The sequence below is a fragment of the Crocodylus siamensis genome, chromosome 2, assembly GCF_052110815.1.
Source record: "Crocodylus siamensis isolate JL-2025a chromosome 2, ASM5211081v1, whole genome shotgun sequence".
NCBI lineage: Eukaryota > Metazoa > Chordata > Crocodylia > Crocodylidae > Crocodylus > Crocodylus siamensis.
Window position 1 is genome coordinate 144,652,434 of NC_143396.1, and position 18,587 is coordinate 144,671,020.

Consider the following 18,587-nt stretch of genomic DNA (forward strand, 5'->3'; position numbering starts at 1 on the left):
TGTATCTGAAACAATTTCAGATTATGAATGAAGGATTGGATGTGTTCATACAGTCTGTTGACAAATTGATCCTTCCCTTGTAGTTTTAGATTCAAATCTGCAAGATACTTGGTGATGTCAGCTAGGAATGTCAAGTCATTCAGCCATGTATCATCGTCCATAAAGCTAACATCTTTTCCTTTGTCGTCATGAAGGTTTTAATTTCTTCAAGCAGTGACCAGAATCTGGCTAGCGTGGCTGCCCTGCTGAGCCAACGAACTTGGCAGAAGTAAATAACATCATCATGGTCTGATCCTATCTCAGCAAGAAGTTCTTGGAACTGTCTATGATTAAGCCCCTTTGACCTTATGAAACGGACTATAGAAACAACCTTTTCCATCACATGTTTCATCTCCAGGGCCTTTGCACACAGTTGTTCCTGGTGAATTATGCAGTGAAGTGTGATGACATCCTGAAGCACTGACTTGACCAGTAAACTGACAAATCCATTGTGCTTGCCCATCATGGCAGGGGCTCCATCAGTTGTTAGACCACAGAGTTTGTCCTCTGGAAGATTGAATTTCAACAAGACATGTTTTACTTCATTGAAAATGTCCTGTCCTGTTGTTTTCCCTTTCATTGGACATAAGTTGAGCAGTTCCTCAACAACATGGAATTGTTTGGTTACTCCTCGTACAAAGATTGCCCGTTGAGCTGTATCGCTCACATCTGTGCTTTCATCAACCCCCAAGCTGTAAAACTGACAGGCACTGAGTCTTTTCAACAGTGAATCTTCAATGTTGGATGCCATGTCATCTACTCTTCTAGCAACTGTCTGATGTGAAAGGCTGATATTCTCCACCATTGACTGTTTATCAGGGAATACCTCAGATGTAAATATGCCCAAGCAATCTTTCACAAATTCTCCATCAGACAAAGGTTTCCCTCTCTTCTCTACTGGCTCGGATATCAAGAAACTGATTTTGGTTGCTGCCTCAGAATTCTGCCTTGCAGCTTTGAAAAAAGACTGTTGTCCATTCATGCTCTGTTTTAGAGAGTTCACCCAATCAGTTCTAATCTGACCCACCAGGCTGTCAAATTTATTTGCATGTTTTGTACAATAATGTCGTTTCACATTGTACTCCTTGCAAATAGCTACTTTCTCTTGGCAAATCAGACACAGGATGTTCCCGTTTTGTTCAATAACAAAAAAGTCAGTGGTCCAACTATCTTTGAAAACTTGACATTCAGCATCAATTTTTCATTTCCTCTGATTCGCCATTTTTTGAGCATGGCGTAGGCCCTGTAGCTAATAGAGCCAAAATTAATTTTAGTCATAGAAAAACTAGTTTGGCAGAGACAGGTGAAGTTAAAAACAACTCACCAGTTCAAAATCACCATTTTATTACTATGTAATAATACTGTGGTATCAATATGGACCCCCACCCATCAGGTATAGTCATAATATGTAAGGTACAGCCTGACATGTGCAGGTGCTGCCATCATATGTCAAGTGCAACCTCAAATGCCAATGGGGAGTCAGGGCAGGACTTAACCCACACCTTAACCTACATCCTGAATTTTGATTTCAACCAAGCTAGAACTGTGCCAGCCTGCAGAGAGCTCTTTGCAAAACAGCAAAATCCATGGGTTTCTCCAGGAAAATGAGAAATCCACGGTTTCCCCTGGCAAAGGGAAATGTCCATGATTTTCTCCATTTTTCTTTAGGAAACGGAAAACCCAGATCCCTGCTGATCAGTCAGTGTTTCAGTGGGACAACCTGTTTCAATCTATCAAACCCTTTTCCTGTTCATAGAGAAAGTTCCCTCCAAACACTCTCCACAGGGCCCTTAGGCTGCCAGCCTCCAACATTTTCCTCTCCCTCCCAGCATGCTCAAGGTCTTACTGACTTTCCTAACCAAGAACACACATTTGCCCCTTGGTTGTGGGGCAAATCTTAGACCTGGTTCTGCCATTTTTACCTCAGTCTATGCATGCCAAACTTCTGTTCTGTTATGGGCATACACTGGTTTCCAATCATTTACACTGGTAAAAGTGTAATGTCTATACCTGACTCTTGTGTTGCTGGCCTTTTTCTGCTCTATATTCTTGCTGTTCTCTTTTGAGAGTAGATTGCACAGTTGAGTAGATGCAAAAGAGCTCTGCCTCCTTCTTGAACAGTCCCAATCAGCTCCTCTGTGCAGGAGCTGGAGAAATGGGCAAGCATCAACAAAAGTGATTTCCCTTGCTAAAATCTGTTAGAGGGCTGTAGCTTCTCACTGGTTTCAGCTTGGGGCTTGCTCTGAGTGGGGCAGGGTCCCACAGTTCCTACCACCCCAGCTTCAGGTGCCCATGCGGAGCAGTGCTGTAGCTGCAGGAGACCTGCAGCTCTGCAGACTGGACAGCGGGGGACCCCAGAGGAGCCCTGGTTCATCAGTGATTCACCCAAAGGCAGAGAGAGGCCCTTGCCTCATGTCTTCATTCCTGCAACCTGTAATATCAGTCCAGCACATTCAGTACATCTCCCAATTAAAAAAGATGCCAGCTCCAAATTCAAACCAACTGCTTGTCTCCTCCTCCTCAACAACAACACTTCCCTCTTACCTTTCACAGCCCCCTTCTAAGTACCCGATTCCCAAGGGCCAAGAGAGCAGCAGGGAGGGAGCAGAGCAGACAGGTGGGGGGTGTCCTGGGTGAGGGAGGCAGGGGTTGTCCGTTTAGTTACTGCCTCCTCCACCTCTTCCATTCCCCACAGGCCGTGTGTCCTCTCCTGCTGTTCCCATCTCACCCTTCCCCACAGGCAGGGAAAGGATCTCTCCTTTCATTTAATCCTAGCCCTTCCTCTGCCTGTTCCTGGCCCTGGCCTGGTGTTCTTTCCCCAACACTACTGCCTCCTTCCCTCTGATTCGGGGCATCTCCCCAACAGCCCCCTGACCCTTGATGCTGCCTTGTTTCCAGCCCCAGCCCTGCTTGCCCCTCTGCCCCATCTCTACTGTTGAGAGTGGGGCAGTACCAACAGAGGGGAAATGCAGAAGGGGAGGAAGGCATGGGAGGAGGGGGCTGAATTGACATCCGTAAGTTCCCGCGCAGAGCTGGAGGCCCTGGGACAGGGCTGCAGGGCACACGGTTGCCAGAGCTGGGCTGGACAGGAGGAGCCTGGCCCAGAGGGGACAAATGTAGCCTCTGGCCCGAGCTCCTCCCGCCTCCCGCCCAGCCCGGCTCTGGCAACCGTGTGCCCTGCAGCCTTGGCCCGGTCCTGAGGCACCCCCAGCTCTGCACGGGAACTTACCCCATGCCTCCGTTCACCCAAGCCCGGCCCCACCCCGAGGCGCCCCCAGCTCCGCGCGGGAACTTACCCTGTGCCTCCAGCCCGGCCCCAGGTGCCCCCAGCTCCACGTGCAGGAACTTACCTCCGTCCACCATGTGTCCACCTCGTGCCTCCCTCCACCACGCATGCAGGCAGGCCATGCTGCAGCTCCCCTGGCCACATGCCGGGGCAAGAGGCGGAGCCAAGGAACAGGCTGGATGCACTGTCTCCAGCCCTCGGGACAACAGCAGCAGGACCCAGCTGTGATGAGCCCGGCCCCGCAGGAGTAAGCAGCTCCCCTCACTGCCAGTTGGGGCCTGCGGGCAGGCTCTGCCTATCTTGCCTCGCCTTGCTCCTGCCCTGCCGTCGCTGCCATGGCTCCATGCTCCATGGCGGCGGTGGCGGCACTGCCACCGCTGCTAGCCAGATAAAATGGCTTGGCGGGCCGCATATACAGTAAACAAGACAGGAAACCAGAGTGAGGAAACCCACCCCATTCTTCTGTTTCCTTCTGTAGAGAGGTTTGTGTTCCAGAGCTGGACAGGACGTCTCCTGGTGACCATGCAACACTTGCCCTGCTCCAGCTCTAAGGTCACTCCCCTTCTCTCTTGCCTACCATGCCTGGATGTATTTGTTTGATCAAAAGAAAGGCTGCCTAAGGATCCTAGATCAAGCTGCTGTTCTCCTAACTGCCAGCAGATCCCTCCTGGACCCTGCTGGTATCAGCTATGCCCTATGCCTTGCAGAGTTACTGTACAGTCACTTCTTTGTTGGGGCCTTGACCTTCTCAGCCTACACCCTTTTCCTTTGGCTGCAAGCCTCCAGCCCTGGCCCACGGTTTCGGATCCAGCTATCTTGCCCTCAGCCTTGTCTGGGCCTCTGGCTTCTGTATCCCTTGTGCTGGACCCCTGGCCCCATTCTTGCCCTTCTCTGGGCACTGGGCCCCTGGCCCTGATTCTGCCCTTCTCTGGTTGGGCCCCCTGGCTTGGTTTGTGCCCTTCCTGGGCTCCTAGGGCCCTGGCCCTGGCTTTCACCTATCTAGGCTGTGGGCCCTTGGCCCTGACTGCACCCTTCTCCACTCCCTGGCAGGGCTGAAGACACTCCCATGTCCTCAAACACTCCACCTTTCCTGACAGTCACAAACCTAAACTAGAGGTTAAAACTAAAACCAAAAGCATAAGTACTCTGGTTAAACTAAACCTCTAGCCTCCTGACTATATACCGAAACTCCTATCCAGCCATGGGGCTTAGCCTTCTACTAGCCCTCAGCCTTTCACTTGCTGTCTCCAGGCATAGCATGCTCACAGTCCATCACTCAACAACAGGCACCTCACCACAGAGCTCTTCCCTCTTCAGCCTCTGGGGCCAGATTGTCTGCTCTGGCTCTGGACCCTGGCCCTAGCTTCTCTCTCAGGGTCTGCCCCTTTCCAACCAGGTGAATCCCCAGGGCTGGCCACACATGCCTTGTAATTAGGCTCAGTAACACCTTTGCCTCCCCTGCAGTGTTGTGCCTGTAGTTGTACTGTGCAGCAGCTAGCACTGCAGTAGGCTTCCTACTGCTCATGCAGACATTGTCCTATTGCTCTACTGCAGAACAGTTAGCTCTGCAGTAAGCATTCACAGTCCCTACTTCCCTGGGCCAGCTCTCCTGCAGCTTCTCCCTTGCAATCTTCCCCACCTGGGGCTCTCCCTGGGCTCTTTCTCCCTTTCCTTCTTTTGCCTGTGGTTATTTTAGCACATTGGTACTCATCCTCTTCAGGGTCAAGGGATTCCTCAGAAAATGCCAGCTTTCACTCATTTTTGACTACGGAAGACTATTGAGGCAGTTCTTTTGCACAAAAACTCAGACCACAGCAGGTCAGAATACTTTTGAACATTCTCTCAAGGAAAAAATAAACACAGAAAAACATTGGACATTGAACTATGAATATTGCATGGTACCCTTAAAAGGATCTCACAGCACCTTACCTGAAAAATCACTCACTGTTTTAGCCCAGGCCAAATTGATTCCTTCATTATTTTAATGGCTATCTCTATACAGATGCCTAATACTTGGACCTAATATATAAGGACACAGATTATGTATAGAGAATGTGATGTGCAAGGTCACAGAGAATTCAGGAATGCAGGATTTGACCTACTTGAATTTTGTATGGTGCATTCTGTGTCATGCATTTTCTCTTGCATGATACAGTAAGTTATCTCTTTGTGTGAAACCCATTGTAAAATGTCATATTGACTGGCTGTGTTTCATATTTTTACATATTTTATAAATGACAGAGGGAGAAGTGAGTGGTTCAGTCTGTTATTGCTACTTGTTTGCATTTCAATGTGACAGAAGCCAGCATGGTTTTTATAAGCATCAGTACAAAATCTACCAGTTTCTAACTTAAAAGGTTGGCTAAATATTGTAGGTACAGCATAAAGCAGTTGAGTTTTCCCAGGCAAGTTCTCTTTTTGAGTTCTCTGATCTCCATCTCAGCGGTTTTTTGAAATCTGAACAAATGGCCACAATTTTATTCTACTCCACTGATGGGAGCAGGGGGAGGGCAGCTGGAAACAGCAGGCACACATACGTTTGTACGCACACACACATGTGGTCAGCATGCAACCAGTCAGGGTCGCGGGAACAGCTGCACAGCTGGATGCACATATGTCTGTGGAGGCTGGAGGGCCAGGGCTATTTGGGGGTCTGTGTATGTGTGGGGGGCAGGGGGAGGACCTAGATGTGTGAAGGTGCCTGGTGGCGCTGGGGCTGGGGCTGGGGCAGGGTGGTGGGGGAGGGGTGCATGCTTTGTTCAGTGGGGGAAGGGGGTGGTGGGACCCTTTGAGTGCAGCTGGGAACTCCATGGCTGGGCCAGCGGCACAGAGGCTGGTGCTCATGCTTGTGCTCACAGGGCCAGAGCGGTCAGAAGACACTGCCAGGATGGGGAGGAAGGGAAAGGCATGGGCTGGCATGGCGTGGGAGCCCCAGCACAGTGCAGGGGGTACCACAAGCCTCTCCTCCTGCCTCCTCCAGCCCATGGTGGGGCTGGACTTATTCCACTGCCACCGACGTGAATTGGACTTGCCATGCTCCAGCCCGGTTAGGACAGGGATAGCTGGGGCCCCCTCCACCAGGGAGGAGCAGGGCAACTTTGGATCAGGAGGGGTACCAGCAGGGCTAGGGGGGCTGTGGCTTGGGAGTGAGGGCACGGGAAAGGGTGGGGGGGCTTGTGGATTAGGAGTGTAGGGTACTAGGGGGGCTGGGGGTCAGGAGTGAGGGGCACCAGCAGGGCCAGGGGACTGCAGATCAGTAGTGAGAGGCACTGGTCAGGGAGCTGCAAGTTGGGACTGAGGGTCACCAGCCTAGCCCAGGGGATTGAGGAATTGTGGGTCGGGAATGAGGGGAAGCAGCAGGGACAGGGGGTTATGGGTGGGGAGTGAGGTATCCCCCTGATGGGTGTTCTTTCCTTTGGAACTGGAAATATGGTAACCCTATCTTTGCATTATATGTTTAGATGTGCCTCAAGTAAGATGAATGTATGTACTGAATGCATGCTTAAAAGGTGGAAAGCTATGATAAAATGTTACTTACTTAATTTCAAGAGCTGGAATGTGGCCTGACCAATGGATTAAGGAAATGCTACTGGGAAACACTTAAAGATATTATATGTCCCAGTGGCATAGCTGCCTGTGCATAACAGCCAAAATTACATTTACTTCTACATTTACATAAAAGCTTTCTTTAGTAATAGGTAAAGAACTGAACCTGGCAAATGTACCCTGGGCATTTATGGGGAATCTCTAAAGCAGTGATTCTCAACCAGGATCTCTTGAGATCCTTTTAAGAATGGGGTGCCACTCAAAGTTAGTACTGTTAGGTATGCATACATAAATCCAGATAGTTGAAGCAGAAATCCACAGTGTTAAAAACACTCTGATCTGTTTTTTCTGAGTTCTTTGCAACAGAAGAATTGCTCTATTTTTCTATAAAATTGAGTGAAAACTAAGAGCTGACACTTTCCAAGGGGTGCCTTGAGTCTAAAAAGGTAGGGAATCACTGACCTAAAGCTACTTCAGTTATTTTCTTTCCAATTTATTTTAATGAAAAAAAATTCTTGTTTTGTAGGCTTGTGGGTTTATTCTTTATAGTGTCTATAATAGATCATATTGTCTAAAATGTACCAAATAAATATTGTCAAGATGAAATGTATGGGGGGGGGCAGGGCAGGGGGATTTCTGAAAGATTAAACTTTAAGGAAGCTCTGTTAATCCTATTTTATAAAAATCATTCTGAAGTTAGCAGACCAAATACAATATAAATGTTTGTTAATCTTTTATGTTAAATATGTATTTGCCACAGAGGGCCAATTTCCTACTAAACATGCTGACCTTTGTCTGGAACCATCCAGCCTTCGTTATAAAACAGTCTTTCCAAAACATGTGACTTTGTGTTATTGCCCATTTTCAGATGGATCAGCTTTCCAGCAATGGAGATAGAAAATCACAGCCAGACAGGAGCCAGGCCATTCGGGACAGGCTGAGAGGAAAAGGACTTCCCACAGGTAAACATTCTTCTGTGATTAGGACAACAGGGGCACTAGCCTTGTGGAAGACTGGTAGGATATTATGCCAACCAAATGAGTGTTATAAGGGAAGATGAACCCTCATTGACTTGCTCAGAAGTCTGAGAGTTGGTGCTTCAAAGAACACTGTTCAGCTAAGCTCTTAATGACAACAGATAATAACAGTTGTGCTGAAAATATATAACTTTAAAAAACCCATGATTAAAATGGTACATTTAAAAAACTAATTCTCATATTCTGTTTAGGGTAAGATTTCTTATTAAGAGTATTTCACTATTAGAACTATTTATATCAGTTCATCATCACTTGAAATCATTAACATAAGACTGTATACCTTTCTGAAAGATTGGCTTTAGCCTAACCAGAATTTGAGGGCTCAGTGCAGGATCATACAACATTATCCTTTTTGAAATCAGAAGCAAAGTGCTCATTTAGTTCTTGAGGCTTATTAGATTATCTTCAATTTCTAACCACATGTCTGTCATCCGTACATAGCAATATCTTTTTTTTTTGTACTTTTTTAAAATTTGTATTGCTGAGGAGTCATTTTTACTGTTTCTTCTTAAATTCCATTGTGAGTCCTGAACTTAAAATCTCCATTCCAAGCATTATTTGTATTTGTTTCTTTTGTTCTTTGATTTTTTTCCCCCTTTTGGCCTTACCCCTATAACTTTCTGCTGGAGGCTTGTAGCAGAAATAATTTCTGTTGAAGTAAGTTGTACATCTTCACAGTCTTAACTGTGTGTTAATAACAAAGCTTCTAGTTGGGTTATATTTCTAAATTTTGGAGCTTTGTATTATAGTTCAGGCCAGTATCTCCATGGTCTTTAAACCACAGGGTATTTTATTTAATGTCTGCTGATGGAATAGATGAACTAATAGGTGTTTTCCTGCTGTAGCCTCTGATTTAGTTAAAGCACCACAGTGCAAGATATTTTTCTTTCCACCCTGTATTTCTTTATATCACTTAGTACTTAAGTGAGATGGTTAAAAAGTTTTTTTTAATTTTATTTAAGAAATGCTGTTTACTAAAAGATTTGGGATGTGGCATCTGGCTTTGAAGCTCTGTGGAGCTGAGGGTTTGGCTAGCCATTTTGACCTTCTTTGGCTTTAAGCCATCCCTTTACTTTCAAGATGCCAAGAATAACAGGATTCTTTTAGTGTTGTTTTTTCTTGTGGGCTCACTGGGTGAAAGAAGAGTTAAGAGATCCTGGAGTAGATGAATCTGCTTTGCTCAACCACTCTCAGTTAGAAATATCAACATCCTGATGTTTTAAAGCAGAGGTGTTCAACTTCTAGCCCGTGGGCTAATTCTGGCCTGCAGAGCCGTAGGTATTCAGCCCACAGGGCTCCCTGCAGATCAAGAAATTTAGCAGCAGGGGGCTGGTGGCAATAAATATGGCCACCCTCCCCAACTGCCAAACTCCCAATCCTGAAAGTCCTGTGCAGCAGGCTGGGGCCAAATCATGCCCCTCCCCCACACCCCCTCGGCTAGATGAGGCTGGGCCATGCCCTCTTTCCCTGTGGGCCTGGGTTGGGGCTAGGCCATGCCACTTTTTCCCCATGGGACTGGGTCATGCCCTCTCCCTCCCCTCCGCAGAGCCAGGTTGGAGCCAGGGTGCCCCCTGCCCCCCTCCGTGCAGTCAGATGACCTGCCATGACCGCCTCATGCCGAATTGGGACTATCAGCTGGATCCAGCCTCTGGATGGCCTGAGCACTGCCCATCCGGCCCACTGGCCAAAAATGTTGAGCACCACTGTTTTAAAGTGATCTGAAGTTAGTTGTCTCTTTCTATCTGTTCCTTTTTAAGGTAAGTTATATTGCCCTGTCACATTGCAATCTTTCCTTTTCTCCCTGGACTGACAGACCTGGATACAGAAAACATCTGGACTGCTAGACCTGGATGTGGAAATAACTAATTAATATATGCTTAGGTATACCTTTTCACTTTATTGGTAGGGCCTTCTCAGTGCCCTCATCTCCTCAGCTTGACTGCATCATATTACAGGGCATTTGCTGATGTTTCAGATATTGTTCCTTGTCAGTATAGGTGAAGGTTTGAAGAGGTGATTAGAGAGATACCTTGGGGTAACAGTAGCCTGTAGATGAAAGGGACTGGATTTACTGGCCCAGGAGGCTCTTTACAGTCCTATGATCCTTATGAAGTCCTCTGTCCAAATCTGGCACAACAGGAGCAGCAGTAGATGCTGGGCTGAGGAAGCACAGATAAGGACCTAGTTAGATAGAAAGTAATATATAGCATTCACTAATGTAACTCACCCTGATATGTGGAATAATAACAGTGCTATTCAGTGTCTCCTTTCAGTCCTTGCCCTGAAGTTATAGGGATTTTTTTTTTTGGGGGGGGGGGGTGTTGTATCATATAGTGTGGGATGGGAATGTATTTTCATTTCCATCACTGCACAACTTTGAGGCGGTGCCAGTGTTGAGCCAATGATATCAAGTTGATAAAAGGCATTCTCCTTATCAGGCTGTTTCCCTGACACCATCCCCTTAAACATACGCCTAAATGATTGATGTTAAACCTTCTCAAAATTGCAGTTAATTCTCTCACAAATCACACTAAAGATGAAGAGTGTGTATTTTTGAAAAAAAAGTAATGCGAGAAGATGAGAAAAAAAATGAACAAGTGACAAAAGTAGAACTAATGTTGTATAGAAAGTTACTACTTATTTAGGGTACACACAGATGTTGCCAAACAGAAACAGATCCGCTTTACTAAGTAAAACAGACCTCACACCGTGTCCGTTCATCAGGCCCTTGGCCAGTGTGGGACAAGGGGTGATATGTTCACCTTGCTAGGGGATTCCATGCCTCTTGCACTGCCCTGCACCTCCTTATCAGAATTCGCACTAACTCTTGCAGCACTGGTCCTAGCAAGGTGGCACAGGGTGTTGCAGGAGCTGTGGAATTCCTGGCACCCCATGCCTCCATGCTGGGACCTGCACCAGGTCCTATGCTCACCCATGCCTCATGCAGGGGAACAAGTCAACGTGGATCCCAACAAGGAGGCACAGGATGCTGGGGATTCCCCAGCTCCCACACCACTCCATACCTCACCATCACCCTGAACCAGGATCCATACTGAGCCATGTCTCCACACAAAGCACAAGGTGGCATGAAATGCAGCATGGGGTCCAGCTTGGAGGCATGGGAAGCTGAGAATGTCCCATCTCTTGTACCTCCCCACACCTTCTGGGTATGCATCTCTTTAAGTGAAGAAAGCCTAGAGGAAATGCATCCCCTGGGATCTTCTGGGCATGTGTCAGTAAACAGGGAGAGCCTGGGTGGGGTTACCTGCTTCAGGAGACATGTTCACAAGATCCTGGGGGTATGCCTTCAAAAGCATGGAATTCTGGGCTTTCCTTGCTCAGAGACATACCCCCAGGCTCCCCCAGAGTGTTTATGTAAGTGGGAAAAGTCAGGTGGGTACTCCAGAGGCTGGAGGGGCCCAATCCTTCCCAGGAATTCCAAGGCTGTGCAGGATAAACTAAAATTTGAGAATGTTCAGTAGAGAGATGAATGATGCTTGCAGATGGGTATCGCCTAAAAGCAAATTTTGGATCCAAATTGTTTTTTCAGTAAATACCCCAGTGTTGCTAGTTTTATGTTCATCCTCCTAACTGCTCAGAAGAACAAGTTAGAGTAAGGACTTTCATGTGCCTGGCACTGAATTATCAGGGGCAATAAAGTTAGGATCAATTTTTTATAAAGCCCGCTGTCAAGCAACTACCTCTTCTGCACTTAAATTCACCCCTATGTAATGTGGATGAAGTGTGTCCCCTGTCTAATCTACTGCTATGCTTTCTGCTTCCTTCCCTGTGGTCTTTGCCCAATTTGCTACTTTGCATTCTGCTTCCTACGCTATCTGCCCCTGTGCTGCTTGTCATCTCTGTCATCTGCCACATGCCACACACAGAGGCTGCAGATGCCAATTACAGTACCTGTGCCATAAGTTGGCCATCCCTGAGCTATATACCATTAATTTATATACTAGGTTGGTGGTATTGGTAAGGTTCCCCAGGGTTTTAATAAATGTAAGCATACTCTGACTCTATTAGGAGCTACATATTAGGGTCCTACATTGCTTTAAAAGAAGAGCCCGGCATTCAGTCTGCAAAGAAATAAAATATATTGATGTTCCTAGATACAGATTCAGGGTTTTAATTTCTCTATTGGTTATCTGTCCTGCTTCAGGCCTACTTGGTTCATACTGCTGATTTTCTGGCCCTGCCCTCATTGTGTTGAAACCCTAAGGAATTCTGTTCTCTTTGCTCCTGGCCTTGTTTTCTAAGTGTATTCCCCAACCTCCCTGTCCCCTTGTGCTGGCTTTCTATCTCCTCCCTCTGAACACCACCTTGCTGACTCTTCACTCTGTCAGCTGCTCTCCCTAATCCCCATTTTAGTCCATCACTGGGAGTATGGAATCAGACAGCATCTGTGGATGAGCATATCTGTTAGTTCCAATAGGCATTTCATAAAGCAGAGCAAGCAGAGGTGATTGTGTAATGACTAATGAGTGACAAGTAGCTGTCCAAATGCAGAGAATATAGGCCTTTTAATATTTCTATCTTCAAGGATGCATACTTTTTAGTGGGCATGTGTAGACAAAACAAGGGGCATGTGTACATGATACTTTAAGTGAGTAAAATGCTTTTGCACCACTTTAATGGTGTTGGTGTTTCATGCGTTGGCAGCATATTGCATATTCAGCTGCGTAATGCACCTTAAATGACTTCCGGGGACAGCAAACTAAAACACCTCCAAGGAGTTTTACTTTGATGCCCTACACCCGTGGAGCGAAGTACCAGGCTCCTTGCGGCTCAGGGACTGTCCAAGTAGCACGTGCAGGCAGCTGGGCAGCAGCCCAGGAAGGCAGGCTCCACCAGAGAGAAAAAAAAAAAAAAGCAGCGAGCCTGCCTGCCTACATGAGCTGTGTGGGAACCCGGTCCTTCCTTCCACAGCTGTGGTGCCCCTCCTGGGACTGCCTGAGCCAGGTGCCTGCAGGTGGGTGCCACTGGGGGGTGGGGGGGTGGGAAGGGGCACTGCTGCCACAGAGGGAAGCACCAGCCATCATCCCCTGCCACTGCAGCCCAGGGACTGCTCCACCCACTGGCGGCTCGCCCTCCCCTTCTCACCGCTGGAGAGGCAGTAAGACAAAGGGGTTTACTTTGCCCTAAATTGAAGCAGTGTTTTTAAAAACCCACTGCTTCAATTTAGGTCCCCCATTTCATCTACTCATGCCCACTGATGCTAATTCTGCATTAGCACTAGATCAGCCTCTCCTAAAGGTACAGCATCAAGCTGTCTGGCAACGAGAGGGCTAGAATGCATTAGTAATCACACCAGTAATAATCCTAGATTGCCAAAATAGTAGGTGGCCCAAATAAAGATGTGCCTAAGAAAAGTAAAATAAAGAGTGGAATGTTCAGTTCTTGCCTGCTTTCTACATTAGACTGTTTATTAGGCCTGTGTGAATAGGGAGTATTCGATTTGGATTTGGATTTGGCTGATTTGGAGAACGGTGATTCAGTTCGAAGATTCAGATCACTGACCTGAATCAATTTGGCCAAATTGGCTTCAAAAGATTCAGCACTGATTCGGAAAGATTTGGTGATTCAGTTATGGACTATAATGGGGAATCACTGAAATACCAATAACTTTGTCATTTTTGGCAGATTTCAATGAAAACTGCAGGCATGCTAGCTCCTGCTGAGGCCATGAAGCCTTTGAGGTTTCAAGGAGATAGGTGCAGTATTTTCTGGGAAACTGGACCTCAAGGTGCTAATAAGCAAAACTCGTGACATACGTGACTTTGTGTGTGTGTTAAGGCAGCAGGATATTGAAAACTGCAGGCACGGTGCCCCTGTTCTCATGCTTACAACTCTACTGCAACCAGTAAGCCTCAAGCCTCTCAAAGATCTTACACGTCTGGGCTTTCCCCAGCCAGGACTGAGCTGCCTGGATGTTATTAGCTGTCTCCTGCTCCTACCTGCCTTCCACCAGAGAGGTTTGTGGTTCTGGCGTTTCCTGGGGCTGCCATGTCATTGGCAATCCCACCCAGGCCTTCCTACCCTGGCAAGGTGCAGTTTTATGTCATGCCCAGGATGATATGGGGCCTCCTCCCCCCCATATAGCCTCAGCCCTTATGCGTCCAAGTACTTCCTGGCACGGGGCTTAGCAAGGAGATGTTCTTCCCTTGCTGTCTGGTGAGAAACTAAACTGCCGCCTCCGGCTCTGGGAGTGAAGCATTAAAAGGTCGCCCTCATTAGCACCTGTCTTGCCACATACATAGCCCCTTGTGTGGGCATGAGGGAAGCCTGCCAGGTTTCAGGCAGAGTGGTGCAGTGGTTTCTGTGAAACAGCACCTCTAACTGCTGAAAGCAAAACTTGTGTCACTTGTGTGTATTAAGGGGGTGTAGGTTGTAGCTGTGTTGGTCTAAGGACATAGCCAGACAAGGTTCTTAGGGTCAATCTGATATCTTTTATTAGACCAACTAAATGGTTAGAGAAATTCTTCTTTGCAAGCTTTCGGGTTTAAAAACCCTTGTCAGGCCGAACTAGCATCTAGTTGGTGTGTGTGGGTGCTCTTCCTGGATAGAAGGAATAGTAAGGAAGCCAGAGGCTGGCATGTAATGCAGGGAAGAAAGCCAGTTAGTGAAAATGGAAACTGAGGTGTCAGGGGATGAGAGACAGGCTGGAGTAAGGGAGAGGTACCTACTGCTACCTGGGGAGATGTCAGGCAGATTGTAGTGTCATGAATCCGATATCTATATTGAGTTCATGAGTTTCTCTATCTAGGAGGTTGATGAAGTGAAGTTCATAGGCCCGCCTGTGAAAAGTGGTTTGTAAAATCAAACAAGCACCAAACCTTGATAACCTCATCACCAGAAGCCAACTTCCTCCAGCCCAAAACACACCAAATGGATCCAGATCATACCATGACAAGAAACCTGCCAGCATATCTCCAATACCCCCACAAACTGCACACCAGAATGTATTACAGACAAGAATACCCAATGTGCCTGTGAGAGCACATTTCTCACAAGCAAACCACTCTGTCTCCAGTCTCTCAGTCCTGATCCTCAAAGGGAATTTACAAGCCACTTTCCACAGACAGACCTATGAACTTCACTTCATCAACCTCCTATATAGAGAAACTCATGGACTCAATATACACATTGGATTTATGACACACTGCAACCTGCCAGACATCTGACTCCCCAGGTATCTCTCCACTTTTACCTGCTACATCCCCCTTCCCCGCTACCCTGGCCTGTCTGTTACCCCCTGATGCCTCCATTTCCATTTTCACTGACTGGCTTTCTTGCCTGCATTGCATGCCAGCCTCTGGTTTCTTTACTATTCCTTCCATCCAGGAAGAGCACACACAAACCAACTAGATGCTTCCTCAGCCTGATAAAGAGTTTAAACCCGAAAGCCCATGCCTCACAGATGGCATCCCAGGCAGCTAGGCTGAGATCACCTGAAGCTTCACAAGTCCATTGCAACCACCAAGCCTCAGGCCTCTCAAAGATCTTAGGGGTCTGGACTTTGCCCACCCAGGACTGTGCATCTTGTGGCTGGAGGTTATGAAGCACGTTCTACCCACCTTTCACTAGGGAGGTCCTTGGTCCTGGCATTTCCAGGCATCATAGGCCGAGGGGTCACAGTCCAGCGGTTCCATGTCCTCAGCAAGATGGGTAGCCATCAAAGCCTTGTTGCTACCTACCTGAGCGTGGGGTCTGGTGCGTCTGGACCCCAACATTGAACCCATATGTTTGTTCCACTTTGGCAGCAGCTGCCGTAGAGACTGGCTGGGGCTGGGAGCGCTAGCATGGGAAAGTGGATCCCCCTCTTCCACATCCCCTTGCCTCTGCACTTCTGCCTGACTCTGTTCACAAGCAACTCTGTCCAGTGATCGAGGGTTTTCATGCTGCACATGCTCCCCTTTACCCTTCGGTCACACATGCCTGCCAGCACATGGACTGTACTGAACTGCAAAGAAGCCACTCATTTTTTGATGCCCTCCTTCAGCCGCTTCACCAGTGCCTGTATCTCTGGTAGAAGTGGCATGCCCCAGCCAGGAACATTGATCCCCTGGAACTTCTCCATTTGGTTCTCAAGTTCCTTGACTATGGATATCACCTGGCTAAGGAGGGCATCACCAGCGCTGAGTGTCGGTGGCCTCTAGGAAGGGCTTGGGGACACCCAGGATCTGGGAAGTGATATCCCACTCCGCTTTGTTGAGGGGGCCACTGATCCCAATCTCCCCAAGCAAAGCTATCTCATGGATGCCCTTCAGTTGCTCCACCAGCCTTTCCAGCATTAAGTATGTGGAGTTCCACTGAGTCTCCACATCCTGCATGATTGCGTGCTGTGGGATGCTCAGCTCTGCCCATTTGTCCTACAGCATCTTGCCCCCTTTGATGCTGCAGTGGAAGTAGCCTGCCACCTTCATGCATTTGGCAATCAGCTGGGTGATAGTGACAGTGCCATCACTGGCAGCCCTGTCCCCTCTCCAAGGCATCCCTGACTATGGATAGTGTTTGTCTGCCACACAGTGGATGCCAACGAAGTTGGCATCACAGACCACCTTGACCATATTGGCCCCCCTGTCAGTGACTATGAACCCACAGGTGAGCTCAGCCTGCCCAAGGAGCCATTCCAGCACCATGTGGTTCATGGCCACCATGATCTTTCTTGCTGTGTAGGACTCATCCATCACCTGTATTTGAAGGAGAGCCCACCGATGCCCTGACTGATCGCAACAGCCCTGTGATGGAGAGGTAGGCATGATCTCCACCCCAGCTGCTGCAAATGTTGGAGGTGAAGTGTAAAGCTACCTGTGGACCTGCCTTGCGCAGCTCTTCCATCAAGTACTCTCTGCATGCCTCATACAGGGAGGGCACCACTGTCCTGCTAAAGGTGGTATGTGCGGGCACTTGGTAGGATGGGGCCATGAGTGTCATGAGCCACCTGAACCCTGGCCACTCAACTAAGAAGAAGGGCTGGCCATCCAGAGCAAGCATCTCTGCGATGCTCTGGGTGACCTCGCTCACCCTTGCAATGCATCCCACTTTGTCTGCGGCTTTCCCCCACTGCTCCAGGGTGGCCTGGCTCTGCATGTGGACGGAGGCTTTGGAGCAAGAGGGGGACTTCCCTTTGTGCATGTTCCCACTGCTGCCAGGCTGAGGAGGAGTAAGGGCAAAGGGGTGCTGCCTCCTGAGATGCAGCAGCATTGCCATGGTGGTGAAGCATTTCACATCCTTGCCCCAGCTGAATCTGCCTTTGGCGGTGCTGGGAGATGGCATACTTGGGATCATCTGCCACCTCAAAATGATCCCACACTACAGTATCCCCCTGCTTCTGGAATGAGGATGAGGATCCTGCCCTTTCCCCCTCTGCAGCAGGGTGAGGCACAACAACAACAGGAGCTGACTCAGCTGAGCCACTTGCCTCAACAACCTCAACCTGAACTTCTTCCGAGATACCTTCCAGAGAAGGAGACCTGGCTCTAGTGGAACTTTGAGGGGTGTGGAGCACAAACTCAGATGCCCCCTTATTCCCTAGAATTTCTTTTGCTAGGGCACTCAGGTCCCCTGCTTCCAGATTCAGCTCCTCCTCTGGCAGTGGGAGGCTCATGCTGGGAGATGAAATTGGGGTGGAGGAGACTGTCATGTTGGTGCTGGTGGCTATTTCTGGTGTTAGGGGAGGTGGTGCAGGTGTAGGGACAGGTACTGCTCCCAGAAGACTCATCGCTGCCAGGAAAAAGGATGCATCTATGTTTGTTTGGAGGGTGCAGAACTTGCAACTCTGCCCCTACCCCCTCTATCCCCTCTCCCTCCCCTGCCAGAATACCTGGCACCTGCCTTTCCAGCATGCTTCATATTAATCTTTGTTGTGCTGGAAAATGTGCCTCTTTGTGTGTGAAGCTCTCTTCTTTGTTTGTATTTAGCTAGCTAATATCTCTTCCTCGTCTCTGATTACTGTATGTGTCTGACATCTCTTCTTCTTGGTTGTCTTTACTGTGTGTGTATGTATGTGCTTTCCTGCACAGTGATGGATCATACTGCCAGGGAAAATACAGCTTTCTTTTAAAGTGTGGGGGAAAAACATAACAAGAACTAATAAAAGGTTATTGGGGGATGAATAAGTTGAAGGAAATAGATGGGATAGGAATAAGTAGAGGGATTCTAGGTAAGGGTATTTAGTAAGCTGTATCTGATCCTTTCCAAGAAAACAGACTAGCAGGAGAGTGACTGGGAAGCCAAGCCAGTCCTGTAGTACCTTTCAGATGGTGTTGCTCAGACAAAAACAGCTCACAAAAGAGACAGAAAGGCTGCAGGCAGAGGCTTATATGCTGTTTCTACGTCCCTCCCCCAGAGGACTGTGATTAGAAGGAGACTCAGTGAAAGATCACAGTCACTGTCTAGCTAGAGATGTCAGTCTTCCCCTCCCCCCCACCCACTCTCTCTTCTCAGGCTGAATCTTCTCTGAATCGAATCAGTTACCAAAGCTTTGCACACCCCTACTTTTTATCTGTTGTGTATATTTGAGTTAGAGTTGTCTAATACATATGTCCTTTTTTTAACTGTTTCGAGAATTGCAAATTATAGAAATCCTCCAGGTGCCACACAAATGTCAGTGCCAAAATAGCATGCACAGCCCTGTGCAGCCTGTTATGCCCCCGAGCCATGGGTGCTCGGCA

At 48.0% G+C, this 18,587-nt stretch overlaps 1 protein-coding gene across 6 annotated transcripts in view; it reads left to right on the top strand.

Moving 5' to 3' along the window:
• Positions 1 to 18,587, top strand: part of PTPN13 (protein tyrosine phosphatase non-receptor type 13) — a 238,727-nt gene that overhangs the window by 96,552 nt on the left and 123,588 nt on the right. For all 6 annotated transcript variants that reach the window (XM_090037019.1, XM_090037020.1, XM_090037021.1 and 3 more), the window contains one exon: positions 7,740 to 7,833. In XM_090037019.1, coding sequence (XP_089893145.1) covers positions 7,740 to 7,833 — 94 coding nt within the window. The remainder of the gene's footprint in view (positions 1 to 7,739; positions 7,834 to 18,587) is intronic.